The sequence below is a fragment of the Abramis brama genome, assembly GCF_963993115.1.
Source record: "Abramis brama genome assembly, chromosome: 25".
NCBI classification, from domain to species: Eukaryota; Metazoa; Chordata; class Actinopteri; order Cypriniformes; family Leuciscidae; genus Abramis; species Abramis brama.
This window is the reverse complement of record NC_139987.1, coordinates 22,916,071-22,930,553: the sequence shown is the minus strand read 5'-3', so window position 1 is coordinate 22,930,553 and position 14,483 is coordinate 22,916,071. Positions and strand designations below refer to the sequence as shown.

General features: G+C 34.5%; 1 protein-coding gene across 1 annotated transcript in view; it reads left to right on the top strand.

The window, feature by feature from the left end:
- The window catches only part of tcf7l1a (transcription factor 7 like 1a), a 29,747-nt gene extending 27,887 nt beyond the window's left edge, over nucleotides 1-1,860 (top strand). Inside the window, exons 11-12 of the mRNA XM_084104802.1 lie at nucleotides 6-57; nucleotides 914-1,860. Of these exons, the coding sequence (XP_083960928.1) occupies nucleotides 6-57; nucleotides 914-1,365 (504 nt within the window). The 3' untranslated portion in view covers nucleotides 1,366-1,860. The remainder of the gene's footprint in view (nucleotides 1-5; nucleotides 58-913) is intronic.
- The last annotated feature ends 12,623 nt before the right edge of the window (nucleotides 1,861-14,483 follow it).

Below are 14,483 nucleotides of genomic sequence, written 5' to 3'. Positions count from 1 at the left end.
CACAGGGAAAGAGGAAGAAACGGAAGAGAGACAATAAACCTGATTCCCCACAAGAGTGTAAGTGTCACTGGCCATCTGTATTTCTTTCTCACTTTCTTTCGCTGAACTAGAACAGATTTTTTCCCCAGCATCGCTGTTGGTCCGATCACTCCGCTCATAGATCATGTTCAGTTCAATTCTGACTAGATGATGAACGGTTTGGGTTTTTGTTTTTCTTTGTATATTGGATTTTTTTTTTTAAGTAAAAATTCATTTATTCATGCTCACATTGTTTCTTCTAAACAAAACAAGATGTTTTGTTTTTGTGTGTTAATTTATGAGCATTTGGCAGTAATGTTTAGTTTTTGTATTTATATGAAAATATCCTTTAAATTTAGTCGCTATTTCTACATCATAATCATTCATTTGTAATTTTTTAAATAAACAATTTAAATTAAGTCAATTAAAAAAAATGTATGCAAAATAAAATAATTCAATTAAATATTCAAACATTTTATATGTTAGTGAATATATTAGTATTTTGAGCTAGCTTTTATTTTTATATTTTCTGTTCTGTTCCATTTTTAAGTTTTAGTAATTTGTGCTACTGTCATTTTTATTAGTTTTAGTTTTTTATATATATTTATATTTACCTTTAATTTCTATTTGTTTTAGTTTTAGTAATTTTATAAATTAAAAAATTACCTTGACAACTAACTGAAATAAATTAAGTTTTTCATGTAATATTTATATTTTATTTTTATTTCAGCTTTATTTCAATCAACGAAAATGGAACAGTTTTAGTTGGCAATAACAACACCAATTATTAAAAAAAAAATGTTTTACTGAAACTAGTTTAATTTTGCATCCAAATCACATTTTGGTTGACACAATTTGGGTGTATTTTTAACCCTTTCCCTCCCTCTATCTGCAGGTAACTTCTCACCCCAGCCCAAGAAGCAGTGTATCCCGTACCTGCCGTCCGAGAAAATGTGCGACAGCCCGACCTCCTCGCACGGTAGCATGCTGGACTCGCCCGCCACGCCATCGGCCGCCCTGGCATCGCCAGCGGCCCCCGCGGCCACTCACTCGGAGCAGGCGCAGCCCCTGTCCCTCACCACCAAACCGGAGGGGAGATCCCACCATTCACACTTCCCCCTGCCAGGGAAAGCCTCGGGCTCCACCTCCTCCTCGTCCTCCTCCTCTCATCCGAACATCTCTCTCCACAGCCAGTCGGCGAGCCTCCTTTCCCGTCCCATCCCGTTCGCCACCCTGCCTCCCTCCCTACTCTCCCCATCCTCACCCTACCACCAGGCAGCCATACATTCCCATCATGCCTTGCTGCAGACACAACCTCTCTCCCTGGTCACCAAATCAGTGGACTGAAAAAATGATGATAAAAAAAAAAACTTTTTACACCTGTATATTGCTTTGTTTTTACATTTTTATAGATATTAGACCAAGTTTTTAAGATAGAATGAAAAGGAATGATTATTGGTCAATATTTGACCACCCCTCTATTTTGCTTTTCTCTTTTAAACAAAAATGTATTTTTTTGTAAATTGCCTTTTTTCAGTGTGATTCTCCAATGTTGCTACTTGTATAAAAGACAAATGTATAAAGGTTCCTCTTTTTTTAAAGCCGTACTTGACAAAATACAATTTGTAGTTTTAGTTCAATTCAATCTAATGGTAGTTAGGAGTTTGATTTTTTTTTTTTTTTTTTTTTCTTCTTCTCCATTACTGCTTTCTTTTCTTCTCTCTTGTTTTTTATTTTTATTTTTCGACTTCTTTCTTTTGGTACCACCTCATCCTGTTCCTAACCCTGTTTGTGTGACTCTCCTAAGACTCCATAGCTAATAAACCTCAAGTTATTTCTAAAGGCTGCATTGTGTTTTTTGGTGGGTGAGGACGCTGCATGTGATGACTGGCTGAATAATGCGATGGAGATCTTCTGAATAGAGCCAGTATCACACACGCTGACAGTGTTCATTTATCTAATTAGGGCTCGTGAAGTGGTGTGTGTGAAATGCTGGCACTCATGATGTGCACAAACTAAATTATATAATTCACTGTTGCGTAAAAGTCAGCCTCTTAAAGACAGATGTAGACTCTTTTGTTAAACACTATGACATTATCCTGGTAAAAGCTCTCTGGGAGAATTGTTTTTCAAAAAATACACATTGAGGTCAATCCGAGGTCTTATACTATATCATATTTGATATGCAGATTTCTAAGGCCTCTAAACCATAATGAAAACTGCTAAAGACTTGCACAAAGTCTGCATTTTTAGTATAATTGTAAATATGCAAAAATGCTTTTTTCTGATTTTTATAAAGAAAATGTAAGAATAACTTGTCGGTTATATGTCAAGATGAACACTTATACTGGACTGAAGTAACTTAGGTTTACTTGACACATTTTTAGAGGGAAAAAAACATGGTGAAATGTGACTATCAAATATGGCACGTCAGGCTTTTGAGGAATGTTTATTTGTCCCATCTCTTAATCATTATATTGTGTTGCATTTTATGTTTCTAAGACTTGTTGACCGGAGAGTTGAACCCGATTTCACCAAGTACAACATGTTCCTGGATCCTGGAACAACATTCCAATCAACCAATCAGATTTGAGGGACAAGTTTACAGTTTATGCCAAGTTCAGGCTTAAAACCAGGGTTAAGTGCTTCAACATCAGCGCTATTCACCTATCATTTCCCTCTGATTTTAGGGATTCGTTATGGGTATGGTTATGACTAAATTTTCGGACAGGAATGTTGTTCCAGGATCAACAAAATAATGTTGATCCAGGAACATGTCTTAGGCAAAATCACGGTGCTGCTGGGAGATTATTGTGTAGTATGCTACTCATAACTGTGGGATATTATGATTATGACTGTTCTCACGTAAGTCTCAGAATAGTTTGTGTGTGGCTTAGAAACTTTTCTTTCTGAAATGCATACTGTGGTTTATATACTATGTGTTTATCTGAACAAACATTATTTGATTTCATTGTGGTTTGCTTTATTGACAGACTTGTGAGGTAGAAAAGTAACCAAAGCCATAAAGTGAGCTTTGTGTGATGATGAGGACGCGGGAACATATTGTTTTCAGGCGGCTGTGAATAATTAAGATTGCAAACTCGGTCACAAAAATGGTAGGCTAAAAGCTGTGTCCAGAACTGAAATATTTCCACACGTTTACAGCACTATTATACATGTTTTGACACCCTGCCACTGTTTTTTAACGAAGAGGCTTGGAAAGTTGGTCCTCTGAGATCTCATTAGCTATTTCAATTAGCAAACGGCATGGAAGGCAGGTTACGGGATTCGGTGGCCCCTGGGATGCCGATGGCTGCCAGGAAGGAGCAATTAGGTTTCACGGAGGAGACGGAGTGACCCGACTTCACACACATATGTGTTCGACAGACAGCAAATGTGAAGAAACGGAGATCCGTGTGTGTTGGCCGTGCAGATGCTAACGTCGCTTTCCACCATCCTGATATCTGGAGACAGTTTGCAGAATCTTCTCAATTCCTCTATCTATCTTAAAGTGTGTCCAGCAAGTGAACTTCTCAATGTAGTGAAACATTCTTCAGTGAAATTATAGGTATTAAAATGTGGCTTGCAAGTTAACACTTGAGTTCTTTGGTGAAATCATCCTCGCTTGACAAGTAGACCTTTTGGCGTCCTGTATTGATATGACCTTGATGTCTCTAGTGCCAAAAAATTTACACTTTAAATGTGGCACATAAGCGCTTCTAAAGTGCCAGTAAGTGACTGTTTAATGCTACTCAGAGGTGGCATGAATGCCTATGCACAGCAAGTTTAATACTTTTATTGGGTTCTGTGGTCAGAGAAGGCCTGGCTTTTATGCTGTAGAACATCTATATAGGCCTACCAAATTTTGAGCAGGTACAGAGAGAGCAGCCTTAACTCCAAAGATGCCTTTGCATTGCTCTTTTTGGTTTGCTCTCAAGGAAACTGTTGAAGCAGTCGCACTCATAGACTGTCAAAAAAGGTCGCACCCATAATTACGAGATGACCAGGACAGTTCATTTGTGGTGCTATGGTCAGTAAAATTCCAGACTAAAGGGACAGTCGACCACGAAACACTTAAGGTGCTAAGAATGGCTAGAAGCAGTATTCAGTCACTTGTGAAGTGTTCTATGTAATGAAATTGTCTCCCTGATTTTGTTTCGTGGGTATATTTATGTGATAAATCTTTTAAAACTTTGACACGGTCATCAGATGGTAAAAACATGGCATTTTGATATATAGCCTACCATGGTACCTAATGATGTTTATGTGTTTACTTCCAGTGGCAGTACCACAGTACTTTTTGATATTTTTAACAAAAAAAGTGATTTTTTTTACATTTTATTTTATGAATGTAAGCAAAGTCTGCAATCATTATGTAACGTAGCCTAATATGTCATATGAGAAAATGTTATATTTTTCATTGTCATTCATTTTCATTGATTTGACTGATAACAAATCAGTCAATCAATCAATCAATCAATCAATCAATCAATCCGTCTTTTTGGGGATCCAACAAGAAAGTTCTAACTAGTTAATTTTGAACAATGTGGTTTCTTAACATGAAGCAGAAAATTAATAGCATATTGGTGCACCTCGTCTAGTAGAAAATAAATCAATAACAAATATTTATTTATTTATTCCTACCAGAAAACCAGTTACATTTTCAACAATGTGGTCTTGTAACATGACAAATTAATATTTGTGTGCTACGACACCGCCCTCTAGTTGCAGACTATTGGTGTCCGTCAGTAGAGTTAACGCATTCCGCCACCAGATGGAGATGTTGTCTTAAAATAACCGGGGCTAGTTGTCACCACACAAACTCCCCACGGTCAGGGCCAGATTTTTGCATAATGCATTCTAGGCACGTGCCCTTGCTCGCGCGTCCGGATTTTATGAGGTAAAACAGATGTTGTGTAATATTAGTTCCTGTGAAAAACTGTTCCAGTGGGTGGACTATATGAATGAATGAATGAATGAATGAATGAATGATATAGCGCTTTCATATGTACTAGGCTACTGTACACGGACTCCTATCACAATAAAAGACAAACAAATATATTCTTTAAACTGATGCAAGTTAAGCTCCATCCACACACAAAATAGAATCAGCATTTTTAAGCCATTACATCAACACCTCTCATAATGGGAGTGGGGGAACGAATTCCGACAGCTGTTTTTTTTTTTTGCCGTCGGATTCTGTTCCCCCTATGTTTCTTACACAATGAGGGTCTAATAATTATCAAATTGCATTACATCACAATCCTCAATAGCCTAGTGGTCAGTGCTCAAACATTTTTTTTTCTTTTAGCTTATTGCGACACGAGTTCGAGTCCAGGGTCGTCGAACTTTCTTGATACTATACTTTCCTATCATAATAAAAGGCAAAAAAATTAGGTCTGTCAAAAGATTAATTGCGATTAATCGCATCCAAAATAAAAGTTTGTGTTTAAATAATATATGTGAGTGTACTGTGTATAATTAAATTTGTATCTAGAAATACACACACATGCATGTATATATTTAAGAAAAATGTGTTATTTATATATAAAAAAAATTATATTTATATATAATATAAATTATATATAAATATATACAGTATATGTATGCAAATATTTCTTAAATATATACATGCATGTGTGTGTATTTATATATACAAAATAATTATACACAGTACACACACATATATTATTTAACCATTTCACGCATAGTGGTCACTACAGTGGACAGCTATTAAAAAAGCATTTTCTTGAATTTGCACGGGTTTTTATGGCAAAGTTGCACATCAGCCTCTTCATTGGACCCTGGTGCATCATCCTATAAATTGCAACCAAGTGGCAAGCCTTTGTGTTTCGATTTTTCCCCCTCCAAACCAAGATGGCCAAGGGTCAGTCAGACATGCCAAGTTGCTCCGGAATATCCACCCATTCCTTCTATCCTAGGAGACTCTTGTAGGTAAAAAAAATATTGCAGCATCAAGCAATATCTAATGAGTCATATCACAGTAAAATTTTCCAAGTTTTGATTTTAGATTGAGAGAAAACTCTGATTAATCACATGTCCACTGTAGTGGACGTCATGCATCAATTGCTATATTTCAGCTACAATTCATAATTATAATGTGAATATTGTTTTTGAAATGTAAAACTTAAAAACTTAAAAACTTAATCTGCAGTGACTTTTTTTACTGTAAATAAATGTACTTGTATTATTAGAATGTAATTTTCATTGACATCGAAAAAAGTCATGTGATTACATAATGTATGACACTTGTAATGCATTACTTTACTTGTTAGATCAAAAAGTAATCTGATTTCGTAATGCATGTTATTGTAATGCGTTTCTTTACTCATAACATCAAAAAGTAATCTGATTACGTAATGCATGTTACTTGTAATGCGTTTCCTTACTCATAACATCAAAAAGTAATCTGATTATGTAATGTGCGTTATTGTAATGCGTTTCTTTACTCATAACATCACAAAGTAATCTGATTACGTAATGCATGTTACTTGTAATGCGTTTCTTTACTCGTTACATCAAAAAGTAATCTGATTAGGTAATGCACATTACTTCTAGTTAATTACTTGTTAGATCAAAAAGTAATCTGATTAGGTAATGCATGTTACTTGTAACACATTACTTTACTTGTAACATCAAAAAAGTAATCTGAATGCGTTATGCATGTTACTTGTAATGCATTACCCCCAACACTGATCATTTCAGATGAGATTGAAAAAAAGTATCGCTAGGTTTTCTCAGAGGAGGGCTATGATAGAAATGTGCATGTCCATCTTGAACATAATCAGAATTATCAGCTAATAAGGGTAAATCTCCATACTCTGGTGCACTGGAGGGAGCATCTGAGTGGTTTCCACAGTTGTACCTTGACAGACTGTAGAAAATTCTGATGGAATCACGTCCCCATGTTCTGATACGCGAAGTGCAACTTGTATGAAGTTGTATGAAGCCTTTGCAATATTTTGCATTTATATTTTTTGTATATATTTTATAGTTTTCACATGATTTGATATAATTGTATTGATTAGTTTGTTAAATTCACATACTTTATGTGTTTGATTATTGTCTTATATTTAATATATTATATCTTAAGTTTAAACCAACCGCATGCTGTCCACTCAAGTGGACATCTGAAGATCTCTTTGAAAAATTTGTAAAAAAAATAAAATAAAAATCAATTCTTGTTTTTCATGCCCTAAGAGCAATAAAAACACATAGGAAAAAAATCCTGACTGAGGTTATCATAATTCATGCATGAAAGGGTTAAACACAAACTTTTATTTTGGATGTGATTAATCGCGATTAATCTTTTGACAGCCCTAAAAAAAATATATTCTTTAAAATGATGCAAGTTAAGCTCCATCCACACACAGAATAGAATCAGCATTTTTTAAGCCATTACATCAACACCTCTCATAATGGGAGTGGGGGAACGGATTCCGACAGCTGTTTTTTTTGCCGTCGGATTCTGTTCCCCCTATGTTTCTTACACAATGAGGTTCTAATATTTATCAAATTGCAGCACACTTCTAGCCTCAATAGCCTAGTGGTCAATATCCTGACAAGATTTTTTTTTTAGCTTTGCTTTTTTTTTGCTTTGCTTTTTTAGCTTTGGCCCGAGTTCAAGTCCTGGGTTGTCGAACTTTCTTGATACTACACTAACACGGTGTACAGTAGTACATATGAAAGTGCTATATATGTACGGTACACCCAAAGCGCTTTACAATTGTATCGGTCCTCAACCACCACCAGTTTACATGACTACACTTTGTGGGCGTGGCCTTGTGGCCAACGCGCAAAATGAATGGAACTGAACATTTTAGTGCACTCTTTTCAAATTGCAACTCGTTTAATGGATTTTTTTTTCCGAAATGGTAATGAAGATTCATTGTTAAGCATTAACTGAAACAGTTCACATTTTCAAACAATGAACAGTTTGTTGGCATGCGGTCACTACAGTGGCCTACAGCAGTGTTTACAACAATGCCTGAAATAAACCTCTACAAATGTATCTGTGCCATAATAAAATGTAGCTATATAAGCTAGGCTGGTGTGAGTATTTGTGTAATTCTTAATTTATTTGGTAGCCAAGGCTATAGCTATATAGCCAGTGTTTACCAGCCTGTAAGTCTCAATTTCCCTTTATCAACACCAAAAGTGTTCCTGTTTTCTCATATTATACTGGATATTATGCAAAACTATAATTAAAGTAACACAAGTAAATGCACATTTACTTGTATCTGTCACTTTTTTTTAAAGCTTTAACAAAGCAACCTCAAAATCTTTCCACATAGGCTACATCTATTTGGGAATCACTAGTCTCCTAGTACTAATAGATTATAATAGATTAAAGGTATAATCCATCCAAAACTGAAAATTCTGTCATCATTTGCTCACCCGTTCAAAACCAGTATGACTTCTTTTCCTCTGTGAAGAAAATATTCTGAAGAACATTGGGAACACATTTTTCAAAATATGTCCCACGAAAGATTGAGTCATACAACTTTGAAATAAGATGAGGGCATCAGAATTTTTATTTTTGAACGAACTATCCCTTTAAAATTGACTCTCAAAGAGTTCATAACATTTCTCTTAATTGTATTTAGGTAACAGTCAAATGTTTAGAGAATCTAAGATAAATAACTACTAATAATATATATATATATATATATATATATATATATATATACAGTGAACTATTTTCAGATGGATCCTGACATTAGCATTCTTGATCAACAGGCGTGTGCACTGATGAAATCCTGCATGCCTGGATCTGCTGTCTTTTTATATTTATTCATGTGCAATATCCTGTACACACCTTAAACTACAGTAAATATAGCAGAGGCAAAGTACATGTGACCACGATTACTTAATCTGAGTCACAGACATCTAAACATTTGTTTCAGTTTTATTTTGAACACAGACAGCTTATCAAAATGATCACATTCACATTCGTTTTCAGCAATTCTATAAAATGGCTGTTGAATCAGACTTTATGTAAACTTATGTTTTTAAAACCAAACAAAATTGCTTGATATTATTATTATTATTTAGGTAAATTATGTCTAGAATGTATTTGCACTTCCATATTTTGCCATATTTAACAAATAGATGAATTTTATTATCATTATCATACAGATTTTTTATACATTAACACTAGCAAAACTTTGTCAATAATAAACTTAAATTACACTTTAATTACTCTTTGCTTGGGGTCAGTACATTAAGGACATTTATAATGCTACAAAATATTTCTGTTTCAAAGCTGTTCTTTCAACCTTTCAAGAATCCTAAAAAAATGCATCACCGTTTCCACAAAAATATTAAGCAGGACACATTAATAATAAGAAGAAATCTTTATTGAGCAAATCAGCATATTCGAATGATTTCTGAAAGATCATGTGACACTGAAGACAATGATGCTGAAAATTCAGCTTCTCATCACAGGAATCAATTATATTTGAAAACATTTTTAAAAATTAAAAATAAATTTTAGATTGTAATAATATTTCACAAGATTACTGTAGGCTATTTTTGATCGAATAATTGCAGCCTTGGTGAGCATGAGATACTTCTTTCAAAAACTTTTAAAAATCTTACCGACCCCAAACTTTCAAACGTTAGTGTATATACATAATACATAGAATATATATATATGGAGGTAAACCTCATGACCCAAATGGAGCACTAAGAAAGCAGGTCACATCTGGGAACTTTCCCGACCCGCTCACTTCCTTCTGGAGATGAAACTTTACGTGACATGACGTCGCTGGCTTCATTCAGACTCCAGTCAGATACTTTGAGAGATGTTATATAAAGGATTATCTGAGAAAGTAGTTTCCCCATCAGATTTTTTACAGTCAGTCTCTGTTATATGATCTATCCCTTTAAAATTGACCCAGTGACTTCAGCTCTTACATCCAGTCTGAAACAGACAGTAACTTTACATGATGATGAATATGTGCATCACAAAAGCAAAATTAAGCCAATTATGACATTAGTGGTGATGACATGCGTATAAGTTTTTCCTATCTTAATTTAAATGTAGTAACTGCTGGCCTATGTCCAAGAAGACTGGGCAATCAGAACAATGCTTTAAGGTTTATGCACGGTATTATATAATCAAGTACAAATGGCAATGTTTTTTTACAAGATCAATAAATCATTTTCCTTAGTAGAGTTTATGTATAGTTAACAGAAACATGACTATCAAGAAGTTAAAGATGACTTACAACAGGCAAGCTTATAAACATTTTATTAGGGCACAAATGATTAATAATAAACCGTAGCCGAGCATATGTTATTCGCTCATTGTTTGCTCTGCAGTGTCCTTCCCTATTTATCTGAACGCCTGTAATCAATCAGGCAAAACAGCTCAGACGATTTATCTTATAACACAAACTATTCATTGTTTTGAATATATAAACTGTTTCAGTTAATGTTTAACATTGAAACTTAATTACCTTTTCAAAATAATCCGTTAAGTGATTTGAGGAGAGTGCACTAATATTTTCAGTTCCATTCATTTTTCGCGTTGTTTCAAGGCCACTCCCACAATATGGGAATCTCATGAATATTCATGTATAGGCCTACACTATGGAGCTATTCTTGTGCCAATAAAAATGAACGTAGCTTTTCAAGAAACTAATGAAAATATAAATTGAAACTAAATAAATTATCTCTAAAACTGAAAAAGAATAAATCGCAGGCAAATTTTTTGACTTCGTTTTTAATACACTGCATGTTTTGCTAACTATTTCTCATATTTCAATCGCTGATCTGAACTTACAAATGCGCTTCCAGAGTTTTCATTTACGCTTCTGAAGTTTTCGTTTACGTTCCCAGAGTTTTCGTTCGCCGTTCTGACACATTTCTCTCGTGGGGGCGGGGCTAGTAGCAGTGTGTTCTCATTGGTTACTGAGCTTTTGATTGATCGCTTCGTGACCTGGAAGTGAAGACGTCAGTGTTTATGTGTGGATGTGAGCGTCTGTAATCGCAGCTTTCTATTTCATTTTAGTGATATTAAGTTTATATCTGTATTTATTTGCTGCTACACTATATTGTTGAGATGATCTCTTATAGAAGGAATAGTACAGACGAATGATATTTATCATTAGTCATCGTCGCTATATCAGGAGGATACTGGATAACGTTAGCCTACTCGTGGTAAGTCTGATTTTTGTTTTGTTTTTAATACTATACTAATACTATTTATAATACAGTACTGGCTTTTTTCAGGTGGAGAGGCATTTTAGAGCTCAGTGAGAGCCCATAACATTATACAGCTGTGTTGTCTTGATTTAACTGTTAGCCCAATCATTACATGACTTGTTTATCTACATTCGGTTACAGTCTTCGATTAGATCATATTTCCCCACAGCCACCCCAAACAACATTGAGCTAGAGTACTGTACAGTAGCCTATCTGTACTGTATCAGTCAATGACTGATGCCATAGGACGAGAGCGCTGTCAATCACTGCCTGATTCAACTTTGGCAATGTAAAGCCTTTTTTACCATGCCAATAAAGCTATTTAAACCTGAATTTCTCAATTGCTGATTAATTTGCGATGCAAAGTTTTTGAAAGAGGACAGACAAGACTTGACCACAGAACTCTGTTCGTAATATGTAAACACTCAATTATTTTGAAGTATCGCCCTGGTTGCAATATTTATTCTGATTACTTTTGTGTGATAAAGATGACTGATAAAGCTATTATATGTATCTAGTATGAGTAGCAAATTGCTTTTTCTGTGTCCATATTTGACTAATAATAATGAAAAAAGTGCACTTCAAATGAACATTTCTTTGACAAATGTTAAATCTTTAATAGTATTTAATAATAAATATATGTCCAAATTAAAAACTTAATATATGCAAGTAATTATGACTGAAAACATCCAGCAACTAGGGAATACGCATCCATATGTTTATATATAGGGCAATACAGCCATCTACTGGTTACACAACAGTATTACAGATGATAAATGCTGCTTGACTCCGAGGTAAATATTTAGTACTGTAAAATCCCTTAAATATAAATATAATAAATATTTTAAGTCTGCAACGTGTTACTGTATGGGGAATTCAAAGCAGTTTGTATTGTTAGATTATTTCCTCTCTCATTTTCCAGGGAGTGGAGCAACATTTCCATAAACAAAATTCTGATGCTGACACAGAGGATGGAGTGATAGTACCAGAGATCCACTGTCCCTTTCAGACAATAATCTTACTCTGCTCAGACACATCGCCTTTGAATGACTGGGATCTTGATCTTCAGACACCTGATTTATTTTAATATAAACTAGCAAATATTTCAATTTCCTCTAGATTAAAACAAACACAGTACACAAGAGGTTTCACTTTATTCTTATTAATCTATGATGATCTTGGATTAGCATACCAATAGCATATGAATGTTGAGGGGATAGTTCACCCAAAAATACAATTCTCTCTTATTTTACTCACCCTCAAGCTGTCCCAGATGCATTTTACTTTCTTTCTACTAATAAACACAAATTAAGATTGTAAGGAAAGTAATCCATCTCTGCGAGTCCTAAAGACGCTTTAAACCACACACAGTGAGTGTGACGGTAATCCATGCGACCTCAGTGGATGAGTCAATGCCTTCTGAAGTAAAACAATAGGCTAGATAAAAGAAATACTAATAATGTGACTGTTTTAACTAGTAAAAATCTTACGTACATGGGTTACAATCCACTTGTATTATGGACTCACAGAGATGGATTATTTCCTTAAATATCTTTGTCTATGTTTATGTCAAGAAGAAAGTCATAGGAACTACAACAGGAACTGCTCAAAGAATCATTGCAACATTTAAAATGTATATGAATTTTTTAAAATGTATTCTGTATTTGTAATTGTGCATTTTGTATAGTAATGTATATCATGAGAATACTGTGCATTACATGTATATTATGCAGTTAATGTTTTGTGGATTCTGGTCTTTCCTGTCACAACATAATTGCATCCAAGACCTTCACTCTGATACTTGTGTATATGCTTTAGTGACAATAAAGAATGTAAATTTATTTGAATTCATATTTTCAATTACATTAATTTAACTGGTTGTATAAGTCACGATTGAAACGGTTGATGATTGTTAAAATATATTTACAATTTTAAATGTTAGCAGATAGTGTTAATTAAATAAAATAACTAAATACAATTATCAATTTAAAAAAAATGGCAACAAGAACATTCTTTGTGTGACATATGTAATGCAATGCCCTTTGAGGTCTGTATCTGACAGCAGGCCACGACTGTAATTTTCATTTTGTTTAAATTCCTCTTATTTAAGTGATCATTAATTTTGATGGTGTAAACGTAGGCTATATCATGCTAACAATGAGTAGTGTGATGGCCATGGTTGCCAACCTTGATTACTTGGTTGAAGTTTGACTTTCTTGACGGCTGAATATATCACACACGTTTGCTAGTATTCTCTTTAAATTGTAACAGCTGAACCTAATCAGAGCCTAACATGCAAAATAATCATCAGGAATAAACAAATATTCTCCGAAAACATTGGACACTACAATATTTTAAGTATTATATACAGTACTTTAATGTGCAATTACACCTGAATAGACTGAATAGATCTCTTGTGCTCCTAAAAAGCTTATGCCAACTAAGTAGTAGCAGCAGGTAAATACAGATAAAATTAAAAAACATAACTTAATAATCACTAAAATGAAATAGAAAGCTGCGATTACAGACGCTCACATCCACACATAAACACACCACTGACGTCTTCACTTCCAGGTCACGAAGCTATCAATCAAAAGCTCAGTAACCAATGAGAACACACTGCTACTAGCCCCGCCCCCACGAGAGAAATGTGTCAGAACGGCGAACGAAAACTCTGGGAACGTAAACGAAAACTTCAGAAGCGTAAATGAAAACTCTGGAAGCGCATTTGTAAGTTCAAATCAGCGATTGAAATATGAGAAATAGTTAGCAAAACATGCAGTGTATTAAAAACGAAGTCAAAAAATTTGCCTGCGATTTATTCTTTTTCAGTTTTAGAGATAATTTATTTAGTTTCAATTTAAATTTTCATTAGTTTCTTGAAAAGCTACGTTCATTTTTATTGGCACAAGAATATCTCCATACTACTCCACCCACTGGAAGAATTTTTCACAGGAATTGAATATTACGCAACAACGTCCCTGGTTACGGTAAGTTTGTTTTGTGAATTTCGGTTTCTGTATGGAAACCTGTATGGAAGCTGTTGAACATTTCCATCGTTGTTGGCTTGTTGCCCAAAAAAAAAAGAAAAAAAAAAGGATACGGTTACGATTACTTTTTGTGAGCGTGTTGTAACCGTAAATTGTCACAATAGGCACTTACAGCAGTCAGTTCAGGTTTATATTGTATACATTTAAAATAAAACATTAAGCCAGAATATATATTGACTTTTG